Source organism: Argopecten irradians, chromosome 6 (assembly GCF_041381155.1).
Source record: "Argopecten irradians isolate NY chromosome 6, Ai_NY, whole genome shotgun sequence".
In the NCBI taxonomy this organism is placed as follows: domain Eukaryota; kingdom Metazoa; phylum Mollusca; class Bivalvia; order Pectinida; family Pectinidae; genus Argopecten; species Argopecten irradians.
The window spans coordinates 3,162,862-3,184,300 of record NC_091139.1 but is presented as its reverse complement, the minus strand read 5'-3'; the positions used below and the strand labels follow the sequence as shown (position 1 = coordinate 3,184,300).

The following is a 21,439-nucleotide window of genomic DNA, read 5'->3' as shown; positions in this document are numbered from 1 at the left end:
CTTCGTTGGGGAAAGCGGAATACACCAGGTAATTCATTTTTTTGGTTGTCAAAAATATAAAGTGTGGTGATGGAATAAAGATATTGCCTCCCTATAGAAGGAAAAAAGCTGAACGATTCTGTCAGTCATCAATATGTATGGAATTCTTGAAAAGTACAAGTAATAGGGAAAAATGAAAAAAATATACATGTACATACAAATGGTTGATAAAGAGCTTGGTATTTATGGGGATCAGACAAGGAGAGTGGGAGGTACAAGCTTGATAAAATATTGATTTGTGGTACATGTATTTGCAAGATGAGTAAATAAAGATTACGTAATTTGGAATCATGCAGGTACGTCTCAGAATAAATCTACATCTAATGACAAGAACAAGGTTACTAAATGGCATGTCCTTTAACTGGTCTACTTCCTGGTCAAGGCAGTGGGCATGTAGCAGCAAATCAAACGCATATATATCTGATCATGGAGGGTATTCAAACCTCTGAACAATCCATAAGAACACACAGTCATATTTGACAGCTGAACAAGATGCTGTGTAAATGTCAAATTATCAAAGAAGGTTATTAAAATGATTTGAATATTGAATTTAAATTTGCATGTCTTTATAAAGCATGAATCTGTCATCCTCTGTCAGTGCTAGATTGCAATTGTTTTAAAAGTCAAACAGCAAGTAAATTCATCTCTTTTTATACAGGATGACAATTCTGGCTCTAAAGATAAATGTCTGTTGGGAAGATGTTAGTCTATTACAGCAGTAGCAGGAACCTATCTCTACTTTGGAATATTACTGATTTCTGATGTAGTGGCAGAGTTCTTACCGGTGCCGAAAGGTCATTCTCAGACACGATGTAGCACACCAGTAATATATTAGCTCTATGTGTCAGTGTCTTATTTCCTATGGGCGGTGCCATTCTGTTATACAATATAAAACAACATTTCAGGGTCATGTGCATCTTTATATTGTGTATAAGCTTAAAACCTTATCATTGCAGGGACAGTAGCTGGTAAATGGTATATCTTAATCTCTTGAACATGCCGTCGATAGGTCAGAAATATTCCAAAACAGGCCTAAACCTTCCTTACAAGAACCAGTGCTTGCAGCCTAAACCTTCCTTACAAGAACGAATGCTTGCCTGAACCTTCCTTACAAGAACGAATACTTGCTGTCTAAACCTTCCATACAAGAACCAGAGCTTGCCTAAACCTTCCTTACAGGAACTAATGCTTGCAGCCTAAACCTTCCTTACAAGAACCAATGCTTGCTGTCTAAACCTTCCTTACAAGAACCAGAGCTTGCCTAAAACTTCCTTACAATACCAATGCTTGCAGCCTAAACCTTCCTTAAAAGAACCAGTGCTTGCATAAACCTTCCTTACAAGAACCAATGCTTGCAGCCTAAACCTTCCTTACAAGAACCAATGCTTGGTGTCTAAACCTTCCTTACAAGAACCAATGCTTGCTGTCTAAACCTTCCTTAAAAGAACCAATGCTTGCCTGAACCTTCCTTACAAGAACCAATGCTTGCAGCTTAAACCTTCCTTACAAAAAACAATGCTTGCAGCCTAAACCTTCATAACAAAAACCAGTGCTTGCCTAAACCTTCCTTAAAAGAACCAGTGCTTGCAGCTTAAACCTTCCTTACAAAAAACAATGCTTGCAGCCTAAACCTTCCTTAAAAGAATCAATGCTTGCTGTCTAAACCTTCCTTACAAGAACCAGTGCTTGCAGCCTAAATCTTCCTTACAAGAACCAGTGCTTGCAGCCTAAATCTTCCTTACAAGAACCAATTCTTGCAGCCTAAACCTTCCTTACAAGAACCAATTCTTGCAGCCTAAACCTTCCTTACAAAAAACAACGCTTGCAGCCTAAATCTTCCTTACAAGAACCAATGCTTGCAGCCTAAACCTTCCTTACATTAACCAGTGCTTGCAGCCTAAACCTTCCATACAAAAAACAATGCTTGCAGCCTAAATCTTCCTTACAAGAACCAATGCTTGTAGCCTAAACCTTCCTTACAAGAACCAATGCTTGCTGTCTAAACCTTCCATACAAGAACCAATGCTTACAGCCTAAACCTTCCTTACATTAACCAATGCTTGCCTAAACCTTCCTTACATTGCCTAAACCTTCCTTACATTAACCAATGCTTGCCTAAAGTCTCTTTACAATAGTAGACTTAGACTGTCCACACTCATACAACTGCTCACTATAACCTTTACACAGACAAAACCTTAATACTACTATATCAATGTCTGAAGAAAAACTGAGATTGAATCTGTCTCAAAGGTACAAACACTAAGCCAAAGGCTAAAGTGATATACAAAACAATGACTAAGGTATTGGTGTCGTACAAGCCTGTGAAAGTGTCATGACGTCATACTGATCAATATGTAAAGCAGTGTTTTCCCTAAGAATCACATGGGGACACATTGATTTGTTGGTGATGTGCTCTGCACGTGATAGATTGAAAGCAAACCTTAATATACACTAAGTTGTATTTGTAAACATGTCCTATCCTTAAGTTTTTTCAATCCAAATACCCATTTGTGAAATTTAATTCCTTATATGCTTTTCTGGATAATCAGTATGACAGCTGTCCCATGAAATATGTTCTCAAAATTAGAATACCAGTAATGATAATTGAACATGCTTTGGGTTCAAAATGTACATGAATAATATTTCAATCATAATTTGTTGGGTTCAATTCAGACCACCAATGTAAGTTTAACAGACAACCAAAATTTAGTTTTTTTCAATCAATCAATTATATTCAGTATGTTTTCACCTTTACTTATGTACCAGGGACTTCAGTTATATCCCAGGTGCTAAAAATAATGACCAATAAACATTGATTCATTTATATACATAATAGGTAAGATAAAGTCAAAGTCAATATTTGTGAGCAATAATATTGCTGTGTGTTAACGTTTTGGATGACAATGGTGTTGTATTTGGTAATATTGCAGTAATAGCCCATATTTGTACGTTATGGAAATACCTGGCTGTATATATATAGTCACACCTGTGTTATCGGTGATTAATGTCACTGCAGTAAGTTATAGGTATAATGATATCCCGAGCTCGGATCCAACACCTGACACTAAGTCACTATATTTGGCCTGACAATTATGAATGAGTCATGCAGACACTCTCAAGATCACTCAATCAACACTCTCATTGCTAGTCTATATATATACTGCCAATCAATTTCTTCATTAACCATATATGGGCAAATGCCTTAACCCAAGCAGGTAAAATTAAATTGGTATGTAAAGGTAAATATATACAGTAAATAGAAGTGGTATAATAGGCCATTGTTTATTGGATTGAGGAGCGGAGTAGTTGTTTGTTAAGTTGCGGTTAACGTGTAACAGCAGAGAGTGCCTTTGTAATATTGATCAGACTATCTTTGTTGGGGGACTTGTTTGTATTGGCGACATAATTTCTAGTAACCACAATGTTTACCTAATGACAGAGATGTGTATTCCCTATAGAATTGCCTACAGTTTTGCTACTGGCCTAAAATAGACCTGAGGGTGTTCTTTTGAACATCAATGGTAACTTATTCTGTGTATTTCTATATTGTATACAGGATTGGGATTACTGAGATCACTCAATTACCTAACAAAATAAATCTCATAGTTCTGTTTCTTGTTTGAGATCAGAAAAAAAATAAAATAGAAACAATCTCGTCTGATGTATCCATGGAAACAATGAATTCTATGGTATGTCTGGATGTAATTGTGTTTCAAACCTGTTGCTTCGTAATGATCTTCCATGCAGACTATTTAGACTTACGAATGATGAGATTGTCTGGAAATATGTGCAATACTGTATTCTGAAATACAATTGGAGAAAGAACTTTTCAACTTAAAAGACAAGATTAAGGTTAGGTAATAACCGTATATAAATCAACAGAGCCATATAATGTCTGTGTCGTATGTATATTGAGTTGGTTACTAGCGTATCGCCTACATGACACAGCCTATTGCTAGGCTTAGTCTCAGGGACTAAAGTTAGTGTTTTATTAGCGTGAGGGTTAAACCGCTGTTGTATATAAATTTGTAGCATGTTGTATTACAAAGTTATCTGATTCGTATCATACATATAACTGAAAAAACTTAGCACATTATCTTTAATCCCTATGTAGGTATATTGTGTATAGTGAACTCCTACATGTGTTTACCTGTAGATAACATACGCCCACCCAGTGACCTAGCTATACACTGCTAAACACATGTACATTAAAAAATGTATGGGGTTGTGAGATCAGGAAGTTCGGTTGTTGACAGTACAAGCCTTCCCAGTAATAAATGGAGTGTCCCTTCTGATGAACCTTCCCTGTATTCTGTCTATAGCTGAATTAATCTCCGCCTATTTCGCTCACAATTTAGTTTTAAATTTCAGCCCTCTGTACTACAAACTGTTCAATCTTCAAGTCTAAATTGCCCACCTGTCCTATTGGAATATCTCTACCTACTATTCAGCCTATTATGACTTGACCGATCTATTTACACTTGTTGAATCTATACTGCCCTGACCCTTGATTTTAACTAAAGTCTTTACCTACCTGTCCCAGCACTTATATTTAATATCTCTATCCACTTTTCAGTCTATTATGACTTGACCTGCCTATTTTTACACTTTTTGAATCTATATATGTCCTGACCCCTGAGTTATCTAAAGTCTTTGTCCACTGTACCAGCTGTTGAATTCAATGACCCTTCCCAGTGTCACAGATTATTGAATCTAATGTCACTATGGATTTAATGTGTTTCTCACTATTCCAAACCTTTGAATACATTGACCCTCTCCTTTGAACTTAATCCCTGTACTTTTTGACTTAAATTGTCTTTGCTAAAATTTGCTGTTTTACTGTTCAATCCAATATTATTCCCCATCATGCACCTGTCCAAACTGTTGAATATGATGTATTCTGCCTAATGTCCTAAATGTTAAATCTCTGCCCACCATTCCATCTGGTAATATTACTGTGACTGTCTACTGTACTTCATAGAATATCTTTCACATAACCCACTCCTTTTCCATTATGAAAGTTATTATCAGAATTCCATTCCACTGACTTGAGCTCTGACATGCACTGTGAACTGTTAATTCAATATAATAAACCTATCAATACTAGAAGGTAGAGGGAAAATGGTCAAACCCAGGTCTAACCACATCAAATATTGATTAAATCTTATGTGTGACCACCGCGGGACACCACCTCCGGCAAGAGACGACAAACTGGCCATTACTGACCGCAATTGTCTTTCAGACGCAGCATGCTTATTGAATATCATCTTCACTATCCAATCTCATCAATCAATAATCTGCAATGAACTATCCACTCATTTAATACATTTAGAAATTCACAGCCTGATTCTAATATTTATTTCACTATCACAACGAGACACAACACAGATATGCTGCAGTCTCCCACTGCAATTGAATGTCCTTCAACCTTGTATACAGGTGAGGCTTGACCTTAAATGATCTTTGCCAGGGATCAATCTAGCTCTGATTTATTACCGTTTATGGGTAAATTTCCCCTCAAGGAATGGATTCCCCTCTGGCCTAAAATTCCCCCTGAAGATTTAAAAATTCCCCATTTTAAGCTAAAAATGACCGTTTTTGTAACACAATTTCCCCTGTGACTTATTTTTCATTAATTTTTTTTAGACTTTTGTTTGCAAATTTCTTCATATTTATCATACAGCTACTGCATATTTTATGATAAAACTCAAATTTTTCATTATTAAGCATTAAATCTTGCTTTACAAAATCAAAATTAAAATCAGTTGTTTTACAGTACTTTTTCGTCAAAATAAATATAATTTTGGACCAAGGTTAGAAGATTCAAATTCCCCTAAATTTCGCCAAATTTTTCCCCTATTTTGAAAAAGGGTAGTTTCCCCGAAAACCTAGATGGATCCCTGTTAGCTGTAAACAGGACGTTAAGCCCAACTACCCTGTCAAGCAATATTAACAAGCTGGAGCAAGAATCATCAGAGCGAAACAAAAATTCAGAACCTAATTGAAATAAATATGTCACTAGTAAGTACCAATTATGTCATAAGTTTTAATGGACTTAATTATTCCAGTATAACTGTGGTTGATAACCTTTAATTACAGTAACTTAGAGATCCAATACCTGATTAACCTGCATATGGAAATATCACCTGATTTCACCTACAATGTAATACAGGTCTTTCTCCTATTAAAGCTTTAATCATGAATATTGTATCATAAGGTCAACGAAGGCATGACTCAAGGATTTGTATATGTTATATAATTACATAGTGTTAGGAACATGTAGCTTCATTATAAGCCTTCATAAGAGGAAAGAGGATTACTTAAATTCTCTATCATATGGCAGCTTAATAAGTCATAACTAATATTAACCCACTCATGTACATGTTCAGTTGACAAAGGTTAGCATCTTGCTGGCCGATCTCGCTGGCCACCAGAAAGATGTTTAACTAAACATTTAAAGCAAAGATATATTGCATAGCCGCTTTTATGGGGCCCATATTTCAGGATTTTTTTTTCATTAATGGAGCTTAATCGCCGAGTAATGTATTGATTTTGCCGTGCACCGATTTCTTTAGATGCAATAATCGCTGGTCAGTATTAAGTTTTCATGGTGTCATTATAAGTAATCATTTGTCTGCAGTTAATATATAATCTCTTCAGGAGAGGAAACATTGTGGAAAGGGTACAATAGGGGTCAATGGGCATAATAGTCATAGAATTATAAATATTTCTCTGTGTTTTGAATTCGCAAATTTCAGTCAAACATATCAAAAATAAAACGCCATTAAAATGTACCTGCTTTACGTTAGTTATACAGTGCTGTCTACTGAATATCAACTGAGCCATGTCCACATACATTTTATAACCTTTTGACATTCTCCTCAGAACAAGGGAAAATGGCTGAAGATAAATACCAATCGTAGCAACAGACAAAATGGTGGTTATTAACCAGAGATCCCATTGCATATTCAGTCCTTAATTCCTTACTTAAATGTCAAGCCTAGATGGTGTTCTACGCTGAGTAACTAAGAAATAGCTGGAAATAAAAATAGAAAATAGGTCAAAGGGTGTAAAGCATGAAAGAAGCAGACTCAGTCCCATCAAACATCAAACTCAAAAAGTCTCCGTAGGGACGCTTTCCAAATATAATGAGGAAAAAGTAAATGTCAACTAAATTCTTTATATAGAGAAAATGTCCCAAACTTGAAGACAAACAGGAGTTTAATTGGTAGGCTGGCTTCTTCTCCAGAGGAATTGCTTCTATAAATATAAGATAAGATTGACACAGCTTATGTAAATCTGACATTCTACTGAAGGGGTTTCTCTCCCACACTTCTGGTAAAGCAAGTGTATTATCGTATATAGACTCGTACCCAGATTATATGTATACTGGTACAATGGGAGTTCAATCGGTACAGAATTTGCAGTACATCTAATATAGCAATCCATTAAGCTATCCAAGTGCAAAAAAAAATGTTGCTACCAAATATAGTTTTCTTCATATTCACTTTGACTCCTTTCTTATAATATTCACTCAGTAATGGAATCAGATGATAATTTCTACTGTCAAAACTGTAATTAAGAAGATAAATTACTTTGCCTACATTTAAAACGTATCCTTTCACTAGAGGACTTCTTTCCTACCTTTTATCAGAGGACTTCCTTGAATGATGGCATTATGTAAATGCATCACTGATAAGTTATCTCCCCTCCTATATCATACTATTTATATATTATCATCCCCATATCTTATTAAATGTGAATTTGAATAATGAAATGTATATTAGCGAGGTAATTCTTGTACATTAGAGAATTCTTCCTACCTTATTGAAAGTTAGGGGATACATGTATTTCCTTTAATATATCAAGAAATACCATATTTGAAGCTAGAGAATATTTCCTTTTAATATATAATGAACTATATACCTTAAAGATGCTCAACAACTGCTGACAAATGGTAATTTTTCTCTATCAAAAATAGGAGCAGACAACTTAGCATGTTTCTTCAGTTACAAAAGTTACTTACTTTACACCATTACCACCATTGAAAAGTTTGAGCTTCCAATTCTACTTTAAGATAATATGTACAAAAAAATTATTAATTGCATCCCGAAAAAAATTCTGTGACACTTAGTCCTTTATGGAATACAATACTGATTGTGCATGCACCGAAAGCAAAATGAATTATTGTAAATTATCATAAATTATTTTTTTGTGTTACATGTATTTACATGATTAAACACCATTGCCCAATTATTGTTTAAATGATAGGAATAAGCTCAGTTGGCAGTGGAGCATCTTAGGCAAGAACAATTGGATTGACAAGTTTTACTACTAGTCTTTAAAACTAAAGATAACATAATACATCATCTTATATTTTAAAGCATGTATTACATTTGTTTGACATTTAGACCCACCTCAAATTCATAATATAAAACAATAAATTATATTATTATAAATACTTTTACTGGCTATACAGGTGTCTGATAAGGGGAGATAACCTGAAATAGGCTCTAGGTATTAAAGTTACATGTACTTGGTTGCCTGATCTCGACCTTTTTAACCACAAGACCATGCTTCCTCAGAAATCTGATACCTGACTGACTGTCTCTTCCGGGATAGTTTATCTTGTGGTTAGAATGTTTGCACTGCTCATTCCCCCAAAGGAAACATAAACGATACATTCGCCAGTAGTCGGTAGTCTTATATAAGTGAGGCAACAAGCATCTGACTATACTGAGGTAAAATATGACTTCAATTCCCTTCAAATTATTCATTCATTTTTATCGAAGGCAGATTCACAGACATGATATTAATTTCAGCTGTGAAGATTTTACGACCAGTTTTAGGATTTTACAGCTTTATTAAATATTGTTGCAGATAACCAGAGGGTTTTATACAGGATCTGTAAGGATGAAATTCCTGAAGAGAAATAATAAAGAGGCTAATGTATCTATAACACACACCAGTATACTGTTAGATGTTTGCGGTTTTCATCTGTACTCTGTAACCTCTTTAACAGTAACTTGGCACTCTAATTTCCTAAAAATAACCCAGATTTATTTACGGCTTGTGGTTTCCATGCTAACCACAAACGTATAAACTCATTTTTTTAATAGCTGTACATTGGAAACTTAACTTTGAAATTTGTACTCCGGTGTATACCAAACCAATAGATTATGATCATTAGATGCTAGACGTGTATACTCTTATAAGTTAAACCTATTTATAAAGACCATTAAAAGGATGAAGAAAAAGTGGTCTTTATAACCAAGAGTTCTTTATACACAGATCAAAATGTGTTGAAATTGACTATTTAGGTCCCAAGGTGGTCTTATTAAGCAGGTGGTCTTTATACAGAGGTGGTCAATTTAGCAGGTTTATTTAATTGACTAGGTACATGTGGAAAAGTTCATTATTTCATAATTAATTTTTTAAATTACAAAATTTCAATTTCAACCATTTTTTATCAAAATGAAATGACCTATAATTATAAGATCATATACATTTTAGATCTAAAGGACATTAAATGATAAATCTTTATTAAAAGCTTACACATTGGGATGTTGGCTTTTAAAAGCTCACCTAAATCGTCTTCATCTGAGTATTGGCTGTTAAAAGCTTACCCAAACCGAAACTATTAAAAGATTATTCAAGCCTTGATAAGATTAATAGCGCATTTTGTGATTTAAGAATATAAGCAAGACTTGACCATTAAAGCTCTCATTTGAGTGTTGACCTTTAGGAGCTCAACTGAGTCTTGACCATTAGGAGCTCAACTGAATCTTGACCATTAGGAGCTCAACTGAATCTTGACCATTAGGAGCTCAACTGAGTCTTGACCATTAGGAGCCCAACTGACCCTTAGAAGATCATCTGAGCCTTGGCAAGAATGAGTGGGAAGTAAAATGGACAGAAGCTCATCCTCTTGGGAGGGCAATGAAGGAGCCCAGAGATTCATTTAACTGTTGAGGGCAGTCAGGAGTAGAATAAGCTACATCAGTGTATGTTTGTCTAAGAATCTGCTGGTATTCAATTTAAATCCCACTCCCAAGTGTTTGATTATTTACCATTAAGAATGATAACTGTTTTTTACTAATTGTCTGTAAAAAAGAATCTGTTAGTAGACAGCACGTTTACAAGACAGTTGTTTGGATCTTAACACCCACCACTAAATGGAGGTCAGAACTAGGAACTGGAGCAATACACAGGCCGATAATATAGGATATTGATGTGTATATACGCCCACACTATACTGGAGGAGGTGAATCGGAGTTCAACGGCTCCAGATAAGGGATATACTCTAGCTGGGAGGGGGGACTGTTCCTTTCCACAGTTATATAGAAAGGATGTCCCTTATACCTGTAAAACGTATGATTATTATAAACCAAGGCAGATCAGAATCATCCAAGTCAGTATAAAATGTATCAGCTCTGATAATATTGAAAATAAAATTCTGAATAATTTTCAAGTGAAGTGACCTTTTGCTGGCATCCAATAAAAAGGCTTCTCTTTTTTAATGGCTCTGTGTTGGGCTATACGTTTCAATACTTGTAATGGTTTCTGTGAATCGTAAGAGGGCCAATATCTATACACCACTGTATGCTGTAGTGACGCAAGAGGTGGAGTATATGCTCGCCAGCCTACGTCAGCAAGTCAAAATCAGGAATGTAAACATCGTGATAAGGTATGTGTACTAGGCTAATGCTACCTAGAGTAGAAGTAATGATGGCTTGTGACGATCTTACCCTCGCTTTGGTTCAGATGGATTTATCAAGGTCTAAACAGAGAAAGTTCTGAATTTAGAAACAGCTATATATAAACATATGTTCCTCACTAGAACCGGATACCATTGTTTGTTGTTAAAGATCTATTGAGTTGAAGTTACTCTCATTACTTTTCTTTCTGTAAACTATTTCTTTGAAAATATTCTAATTATTCCATTTCTGAATTTCAGTTGTGTGGGTTTTTTCTTATAAAAAATTATATTATTGAAACAAGTCATTGGACAATGTAAGGCTTGCGGATGTCCACTTTGGACCGACTCTGACCCTACAAATAAGGCACCATCTGACCCTGTAAGTCCTTGAGTGTCCACTGTGGACCGACTCTGACCCTACAAATAAGACACCATCTGACCCTGTAAGTCCTTGAGTGTCCACTGTGGACCAGCTCAGACACTACAAATAAGACACCATCTGACCCTGTAACTGTGGACCAACTCTGACCCTACAAATAGGACACCATGTGACCCTGTAAGCCCCTTGAGTGTCCACTGTGGACCGACTCTGACCATACAAATAAGACACCATGTGACCCTGTAAGCCCCTTGAGTGTCCACTGTGGACCGACTCGGACCATACAAATAAGACACCATCTGACCCTGTAAGCCTGGTGGGTGTCCACTGTACAACAAGTCATCATCTGACCCAGAGCGTCGAGAGGTTGATGCTCGCTGTATGCCCAAGGGGATGAAACCTCTCAAGTCAATTACAGCTCAACAATGCAATAATGGCGGACTATGACGTCAATGGTGGGTAAAAACCATGTACAACAAAAAGTCGATCAATGCACATCACTGGATGATTACGTAGCTAGGTTTGAATGTCCTCTGATTTAACACTGATACTCATAGGTTAGTGGCATAATCACATCTTCTTAGTCTGAAATTTTAATGGAAGGTCTAGGTGTATTACAGTAAGCATTGTCGACATCTAGCAAAGATCCCATTTTCAGACGTTGCAGTATTAAATAATACTATTTCATCAAATGAAAAATCTCAATCTAGTGGAAGAGCTTGTTTCCTGAATATGACACTTTTAATCCATAAATTTTAAAATCAATCCTTGGATATTTATTTTCTTTCCCCCTTCCATCTCCTCTTCCCAAGCTACAATTCTCTATAATAGTTGTATGTTTATCGATCTTGTATGATTATCATTTAATTATAACTGTTCTATTTTCTTTGTAATTTATATAATATCATTTGAGCATATGTGCATGCTTGTTTTCTTCATCTGAATTCTACAAATTAAAGGTTGGCAAGTTAATGGTACATGGTATCATCATAAAATAAAAATCATTGACATAAAACATTCTGGTATATATTGGGATTGGTTGAAATTTTATTTTTCCGATTTCATACATTGAGATATGAAGTGTATGAATGTCACTCACCTATTGAGATATGAAGTGTATGAATGTCACTCACCTATCAGGATTGTAATCTCCTCCGAAACCAAAGCCTGAGGATCATAAAATCAAGCTCAGATACATATAATGTGTCTTTTAAATAACAAATCCTATAAACAAACAAACAAAAGTACCAAAAATCTTGGAAAGCCACGGGTAGATTTCCTGAATGTTGGAGCAAAACCGGATCATAATGTTGTTGGGACATGACGAATGTATCCGAGCTTCTTGACATTTACAGTCGATCAAAGATTATTTGACATTTAATGTTGATCCAGCTTATACCTGCTACTTAATGCTCGGTTACCACTACCATAGGTCAGATCTAATGACATTTCCACACCGATTGACATTTATACACATTCGGTTACTGTGGTTTTGAAAAGGTCAATAGGCCAGCAGGTGAAAATGGCCTGAATGTCATCGACAGCGCTGACCAGGTTTTTGTATTATCCCGGAAAGGTAATCATTAATATTCTCAACCTCGAAGAGGTTTTCGATCGATTATATATTTTGTAAAATCCAAACTGATATTTTGTAAAATGATCAAATTTTATACAGATAGGCAGGAATCTGTTTACATTGCCGTGTTGTATATATATTGTCCTTCATATCATTCTCAAATCAAACGCCACACCTACATGTTTTACATACAAAGTTCATCGTCTTTCACATCTGAATAAATTTCAGTGTTTAATTTTTAATTTAAGTGCAAATTTATGAATTTGACAGTACAGTTATGATAAATATGCCTGATGCCTATCAAGATTGAAGTGAATTTGTGTGAAGTTGGTGTAAATGTTGTTTATTTATGTTTTGTTGTTTTTGTTGTACAACTTTGGGCTGGATATGGTTGAGTGCTGCAGTGTGTTTAAGTGTATTGTCAGTCCTCTGGCCCAGTAGTGATGCTTCAGTGGTGTTATGTGGGTATATAGGACGGGGAGTCACACTTTGTCATTAGATTTAGACAGACAATAAAAAAGGGTCCACAGGAAACGAGTCACATTCTGTCAACATATATATATACAGATACAAGGAGCACCAACTGACAACAATAGTGAGTCAGCAGCAGTACCACCCCCACCCAAGCTGATGATGAGGTTCTGTAGCTATTGTTCTTCAGGTACGGAGGCTGGCTGATTCACGACTTAGTAACAGCTGTCCAACAATTCTACTCACTGACCCCCTTTACTAGTTTGGTATATCATACACAGCTCCTAAAATCTGCCAAGATTTATAGAAAATTATATTTGAATAAATTTGAAATTAAGTAGAATATCTATACACCTGAATTTATTTTTCTGTCTTTCTGTTTAATTGAAAATGGGATATTTTGAAATATTTGATTTTTATTCCCTCAACATATGTGTGATTCAATAGATATGTCTATTTATTTTTAATTTTAAGGACTAGTAAAACTAAAATGTTATTTTCAAATCCTGTTATTTCCAATAGTAATTAAATTGCACCCAGGATACAAAATCTAAATAGCAATCTCGTTAACTAGCAGACAATCCTCTGTTTCTCTTTTAAAGTTTAAATGTCTGCATGTTAAATCTCTCTTGCATTCAAAATTGTTGATTTTCAAAATAAGTTATAATGAAGCATAATGAAAAAACTGAAATATAACACCCTTTGAAATCTCTATTAGATACAGATGATAAATAATGCATATGCGGCTTCATAAACTTTAAAATGCACTTTAAACAAACATTATGTATTGCTAAAAAGTTAGGAAGACATTATCCGCAGCTTAGAGATGGAATATTTCCTGACATTTTGGCAAAGTTGTAGCTGTTTGACATTTCCGAAGACATTTAAGAAACAGGTGAATCAATTCTAAGACCGTATTGCCCTTTGATGAATTTGGAATCGTGCCACTGTTGACATCATTACACACGCAGTATATGATGTGTCACCCATAAGTCGTGTTATATGGAAGACTGAGTGTCAAGGATAAACTTTTACAAGTAGTCATATACTGACTTAAGCGTATTTAAAACATGCAAGCTCCACTCAGAGAATCAGTCTTTCCAAGCCCATTTTCTATAACTTGGTTATTTTCAGCTATAGTTAAACTGGCAATGTGCATATATACAACACAGATAATTACTTGTTAAAGGTCATGCTCCTTCTGGTCCGACGGAAACAGTTTTACTCTCTACATTATTAATTTGTGCCAATATAACAAGTTTGCATTTAGATTAAATTGACTGCAGGCAGTTTGTTGAAAATTATGGCTGAAAATAACAATATAAATCTGATTATGTTCTCACATTTATGTTGACGGCTGGTACGTAATATACAGTAAAATGACGTTGGAAGCTCTGGAGAAATAAAAGATCATTTCTGAAGTAATATTCCCTTAATAAATTGTGGAGATATAGTACTTAATCTGAGTAAAATGAAAATTTCGTTAAACCCTGAAAGTATTGGTTTATGGTTGGAATAATATGGATTTGTTCTTTGTTTGAATGTTACGAGTTTGTACGTATGAGGTGACCTTTAAGTGTTGTATAAAATGACCTTGCTAAGATGTGACCGAATTAGATAACCCAGTTAGTTGTGAATTTATGGTTTGAACAAGAATGTAGTTTTGTTTCTAGATCAGTCAAAATGACTCATCTTTTTAATAGGAGTGCAGGATGATATGTCCCCATCATTTTCATAAGAGATTTATGAGATAATGAAGCTTTATTACGAGGTTTAGATGAAATGACCCATGATTGTATGAGATATAAGGCAGCTTCATTACAGGTTTAGACGAAATGACCCATGATTGTATGAGATATAAGACAGCTTCATTACGAGTTTTAGAGGAAATGACCCATGATTGTATGAGATATAAGGCAGCTTCATTACGAGTTTTAGACGAAATGACCCATGATTGTATGAGATATAAGGCAGCTTCATTACGAGTTTTAGACGAAATGACCCATGATTGTATGAGATATAAGGCAGCTTCATTACGAGTTTTTTGATGAAATGACCCATGATTGTATGAGATATAAGACGCTTCATTACGAGTTTTAGAGCAGCTTCATTACGAGTTTTAGAGAATGAAATGATTGTATGAGATATAAGACTTCATTACGAGTTTTAGAGAAATGACCATGATTGTATAATATAAGCAAAAAGTGACCCATGATTGTGTGAGATATAAGGCAGCTTCATTACGAGTTTTAGACGAAATGACCCATGATTGTATGAGATATAAGACAGCTTCATTACGAGTTTTAGAGGAAATGACCCATGATTGTATGAGATATAAGGCAGCTTCATTACGAGTTTTAGACGAAATGACCCATGATTGTATGAGATATAAGGCAGCTTCATTACGAGTTTTAGATGAAATGACCCATGATTGTATGAGATATAAGGCAGCTTCATTACAAGTTTAGACGAAATGACCCATGATTGTATGAGATACATGGCAGCTTCATTACGAGTTTTAGACGAAATGACCCATGATTGTATGAGATATAAGGCAGCTTCATTACGAGTTTTAGACGAAATGACCCATGATTGTATGAGATACATGGCAGCTTCATTACAGTTTTAGATGAAATGACCCATGATTGTATGAGATATAAGGCAGCTTCATTACGAGTTTTAGACGAAATGACCCATGATTGTATGAGATATAAGGCAGCTTCATTACGAGTTTTAGATGAAATGACCCATGATTGTATGAGATATAAGGCAGCTTCATTACGAGTTTTAGACGAAATGACCCATGATTGTATGAGATACAAGGCAGCTTCATTATGAGTTTTAGACGAAATGACCCATGATTGTATGAGATATAAGGCAGCTCAATTGAGTTTTAGATGAAAGGACCCATGATCTATGAGATATAAGGCAGCTCAATTGAGTTTTAGATGAAATGACCCATGATCTATGAGATATAAGGCAGCTCAATCGAGTTTTAGATGAAAGGACCCATGATTGAATGATAGACAAAATGACCTATCTTTTTCATAGGAGTAGGTGGAGGAGGAGAATATTTTGGTGTATAGGGGCAAGCATTTATGTATGTGGGAAGTTCACACATCGTATATGATGATAAACAAAATTTATTACTTCCAGCCGTAGTATAATGTTGATACTCTATTGATCAACAAAGATAACACACTACAATATCGTGAAGTATTACAGAGGAGATCTTTACATGTCAGGCGAACGCTGATTGCTTCAGTGGGCACATGTTAATTCAAAAGGAGTGCGTCATTCTACGTCATAGCTCATGTTGTCAACACGAGAAGCAGACTTGAGTACCGCCGTACTAGACAACCTATCATATACTAGTATTGATCTAAACTAGAGAGAAACAAAAGGAAGATGATCCAATGTTTTGGTCACGATCACAATGGAAAAGTTTCATTTTCAGTCGCCTGAAAAGATGCATTTATATTCCCCCATTCAGAACATTTGTGCTTTGAAATGGGATAAAAGGAATCCTATAAAAATCACTGAAGCAGAACGACTAAGACACCTCCTATTAAAATCACTGAAGCAGAACCACTAAGACACCTCCCATAAAAATCACTGAAGCAGAACCACTAAGACACCATAGAGATTTGATAATTAAAAACTCAAAATGATAATGGTATTTCTCGGTTTATTTTTAAATTGCCTTTATGCTTGTTGATGTTGATAATCGAACAATAATCATTCCAGTCATATGTTTGTATGGTATTAAACATTTTATAGGACAAATCATTAGGGAGATACAGATTTTAACATGAGAGAGGGATGGGTAAAAAATGACAGGTGAATAATATAATATGTTTATAACTGTGAAATCTGACTTCAGATGTATTAATAATGAAAGGTGATAATAAATTCAATATGAGATAGTCGAAGGATGGGTTTAAAGAAATAGCTGTATAAGAGTAAATGTACATGTTTATAGTTATGAAATCTGACTGAGGAATTCTACCCCAGACCATTGTTCTGTGTATTATGTCTAAACAGACTGACTTTTGGAACCCTAGCCCATATGTAGATAATTGATGGCTCCCCGGGGAATGCAGGTGTTCTTATAGCCATAAAAAATCATAAAATTGATTTATAATCTATATGAATTGGAATTTTTCTATATTGGTTATATTTCTTCAATAAAATATCAACTCAGAAGATTGGAATAGCGAACTCAGGCTAGTCATATATACTAGATAAAATTTTGAATCAGCATTTTGTTTTAAAATTTTGCTTTTGTCTACATATATTTTTGTTTAATACGTAATAAAACGTTTACGGCAATTGTTTAAAATATCCAGAAAAAAATCATTATTTTATAACATTATAGGAGAATGAAAGTATATTGATTACATTGAGCAACTTTTTATATGATATTATATCTTTATGCATTACGTATGTCCTATTGAGCAAGTGGTGGAAATCATTTATATGGAATTGTATCATCTATAGAATTACAAAATTATTTGCAGATTACAATCAATGTTTAAAAAAAAAAAGGGAAATTGTAATATTTTCTGTTTTGAAGACAGTTTGGGACTCTGAATTAGATCATAATGCTACGGTTTTTATTTTGCAGGCTGTTACTAGTAAAACTTTGGGAAGCTGAATTTGATGATAATGTTACTAATTTTGTTTTACCATTTTTGTTTTGCAGGTTGTTAAAGTTTGGAACTTTGAAAGACAATAGCATTATAGACTGTAGCCAAGTAACATTACTGCCCACATTGGAGAGTGGGTTCTCGGTGAGTCCCCTAACGTACATTATCTGTTTTTATTGTTTAATCGTACAAACATCTGTAGCTACATCATAGCTAATGATGAAAATACCTAATACTGTGCAAAATTCTTTTAATTTACTAAAAGGTGTATTGTGAATTAATTCTAGCAACATCAAGCTTGTAGTAGTAAAATGTGAACTCAGTACACACTTAAAGACTAGAGTAAGGGAGACAATCCATATTTTTTTTTCTTACTTTCAGTATCCACGCGAGGATTCAAGTGTTGTTCAGGCTCTGGAAAGTCTATCAGATTCTCAGGTTAGTTTTATTTGTAAATTATTGGTAATCTTAATAATTCTTACAGATTGTTTTGATAAAATGAAATATACAGTATTTAAGATGTACAAAGTAGACAGTTAAGGAAAGTTTTACTGTATATAGTAGAGTTATAGACACACAAAAAAAAAAACCATCATAAAAAGGAAAAAACAATAATAACCACGATAAGCATTTAGTTGAATAAATGTCAGTGGAAAAACAAACATACAAACAAACAAAACAATATTACCAATGTACTGATATTTCCTAATTTCCCCAATATATCAGTCTTTCTCTGTATTCATGCATACATGTCGTCCTTACATGACCCTACAGGCCTCAAAGTAGCACTTGGGAATGACTAGCCAAGTGGCGAGTGACCTCTAAATTTTACTCGCCAAATGTTTTCAAGCGAAATTTATAAGTTTCAAATATTGATTTGATGTGTTAAGAGCTTTATTGAGACACCTTACACTATTGAGCAGATACAAATATACAAGTATTAAAAACACGAAAAACATAATTTTGTGTTGGTCAAAACTCTTTTTATTCAACAACTGCAATGTCCCACCAAACAGCCTCTGTACTTCAGCTTCCTTTTTGTTTTAAACCATTTTTCAATCTGTTTACATTTCTATATACGGTAATATAAGTAATTTATATATAAATGTATAGTAATTATCAATATATCTCAAATTTATTCAGTTACTAACTCATATCTCGTCGATTAGGGTTATAATATTTGATTTTAAATTGAATAAATTGGGCCTAATACCTCAGGCAGTCATGTACAAGCTTCCAAGAGTCCGTTTTTCGTTGCAAATGTCTACCAGCGGCTTGGAATTTACACTGTAGTTCTGGCTTGGCAATTCTATACATGTATGCATTGACGAACTTCATGTTCATATCTTGCAATGTTTGAAGCGATAACAGTATCATGAATGTCTTACTGTCTTTCTGTGTCACACAAGCGTCTGTCTCTTTCGTAACAATCAGTAGTTGGACACAAAGTCTATTTTGCCGTCATTGATTAATTAATAATCTGTTCAAACATCTTTCAAAACATCGTACCTTCGTCATGTCTTAGCCACAACATTCATTCAGCCATGTCGAAGCGTTTGCTTCCTGTCGATGTTTTGGCTTCAGTCCCATTTTGCACATGAATCCCGAGTCAAATCTGCCATTGTTTTCTGTTTGTTTTGACTTTTTAAAGCCAAAACAAGTCAGGGGGATTTGCCCCGGCCTTTTTGCCGCCACATTGCTACTGATACACGCTGTAGGGTCATCAAGACGCACACAGTAATTATGCTTTTAAGCGCTTTTCTGACACAGATTAGATATATGTTACTACTAAAAGAACCGAACACAAAATAAATCCGGAAATATTTAGGAATTTTTTACTCGCCGTTTGGCGATATATCGTTAATTTTAACTCGCGTTTGGGAATATTTACTCGCATATGCGAGTAAATTTCACTCAACTTTGAGGCCTGCCCTATAGCAGTTAATAGGTCATTGATTAATAAATTAATCAAAGAATTGTTCCCCTCTATGTTACAGGTAAATGATTTCCTGTCGGGTCGCGCTCCACTGGTGCTTGCAATGCGAGTCGGAGATCACATGATGTTTATACAGCTGCAGTTATCTTCCACCCAGTGTAACGGCCGTCGTGCTCGCCCCACTCCTGTGGTGGTACCTTCCCACGAGCAGGTCTCGGACCACCAAGAGATACCCAGCCCTACGGCTCCTCATAGCAGCCACAGCCTGTCACGGAACATCAGTCAGTTCTCAAACTTCCCAGCTGCTGCAGCACAACAGGTATATATAGTATCTAGTCAATCTATCTTTATCAATTGTCCAATTAACAAACGTCCCAATCAATAATAATTGAAGCAAAATACAAACAAAAGTACTTCTCATTATATATCTAAGTTGATGATTGAGAAAGAGTTGTGCCCTATAAAAATAATATGACTACTAGAGAATGTCCTGGTATCTATGGCTACTAGAGAATGTCCTGGTACTTATGTCTACTAGAGAATGTCCTGGTATCTATGGCTACTAGAGAATGTCCTGGTATCTATGGCTACTAGAGAATGTCCTAGTACTTATGTCTACTAGAGAATGTCCTGGTATCTATGGCTACTAGAGAATGTCCTGGTATCTATGATTACTAGAGAATGTCCTGGAATCTATGGCTACTAGAGAATGTCCTGGTATCTATGGCTACTAGAGAATGTCCTGGTATCTATGGCTACCAGAGAATGTCCTGGTATCTTTGGCTACTAGAGAATGTCCTGGTATCTATGGCTACTAGAGAATGTCCTGGTATCTATGCCTCGCTGAGGTTAAATTAAAGTAGAGAATAAATCTGGAGCTTTCGATTTTGAATTCAGCATACCAGCAAACCTGGAACCTCAGAAGTCCTGTCGTCTAGAACCAGCCCTGTGGGACCTTTCTTTCCATCGTCACCCCAACCTGGCTCCACATCTCCCCTATCCCCAACACCAGCCCCCGGGGCCATCATTGAGAGCATGCACCATCTAGGGGGAGGAGTTTATTCTGGAAAATTCTCTGGTAAGTGGGCGGTTAATTTGGTATTATTTATTTCTACATATAGGATAACATAAGTTGCTACTTTGGAATATCCAATATGTTTAAAGATACATGATGAACTTTATGTAATTTAAGCCATAATTTTGAATAAAATACATATTAATGATGTACCAGGTATCTTTACTTAATACAAATCAATTGTTATGAAAAAAACCAACAAAAAAACACATTATATAAAACTATTTAGATAAAAATAGGAATCCCTTCTTTCTATATTTAGGAGACCAGCCCAATTAATATACAATTTTAAAGACTGGGTGCGATAAAATAGCCACATTGAATTGCACATGCTGTGATACCCAACTGATTTTGGGATAGGATCACTAACTTGACCTTACCTGAGTATCTATAATGATGATGTGGTATGTAGTGATGGTGTTTTCCCTTTGTAGGTACCCTGGACCCAACCCTACAGGATCAGGGGGGACGTCCTCGTAGAGATATCACAACCATTATTCACATCCTGAATGACCTGTTAGGAGCCACGCCACAGTATCGCCAGGGACTAATGGGCCAGAACCCCCAAACCTCTCGGCACCATAGCCATGCTAAAGGTAACTTAGTTTGTTTGAG

General features: G+C 35.4%; 1 protein-coding gene across 1 annotated transcript in view; it reads left to right on the top strand.

Moving 5' to 3' along the window:
• LOC138324735 (midnolin-B-like) overlaps positions 1-21,439 on the top strand; it is a 38,664-nt gene that overhangs the window by 12,023 nt on the left and 5,202 nt on the right. The window contains exons 2-6 of the mRNA XM_069269847.1: positions 17,870-17,957; positions 18,195-18,251; positions 19,811-20,068; positions 20,647-20,827; positions 21,259-21,420. Coding sequence (XP_069125948.1) covers positions 17,870-17,957; positions 18,195-18,251; positions 19,811-20,068; positions 20,647-20,827; positions 21,259-21,420 — 746 coding nt within the window. The remainder of the gene's footprint in view (positions 1-17,869; positions 17,958-18,194; positions 18,252-19,810; positions 20,069-20,646; positions 20,828-21,258; positions 21,421-21,439) is intronic.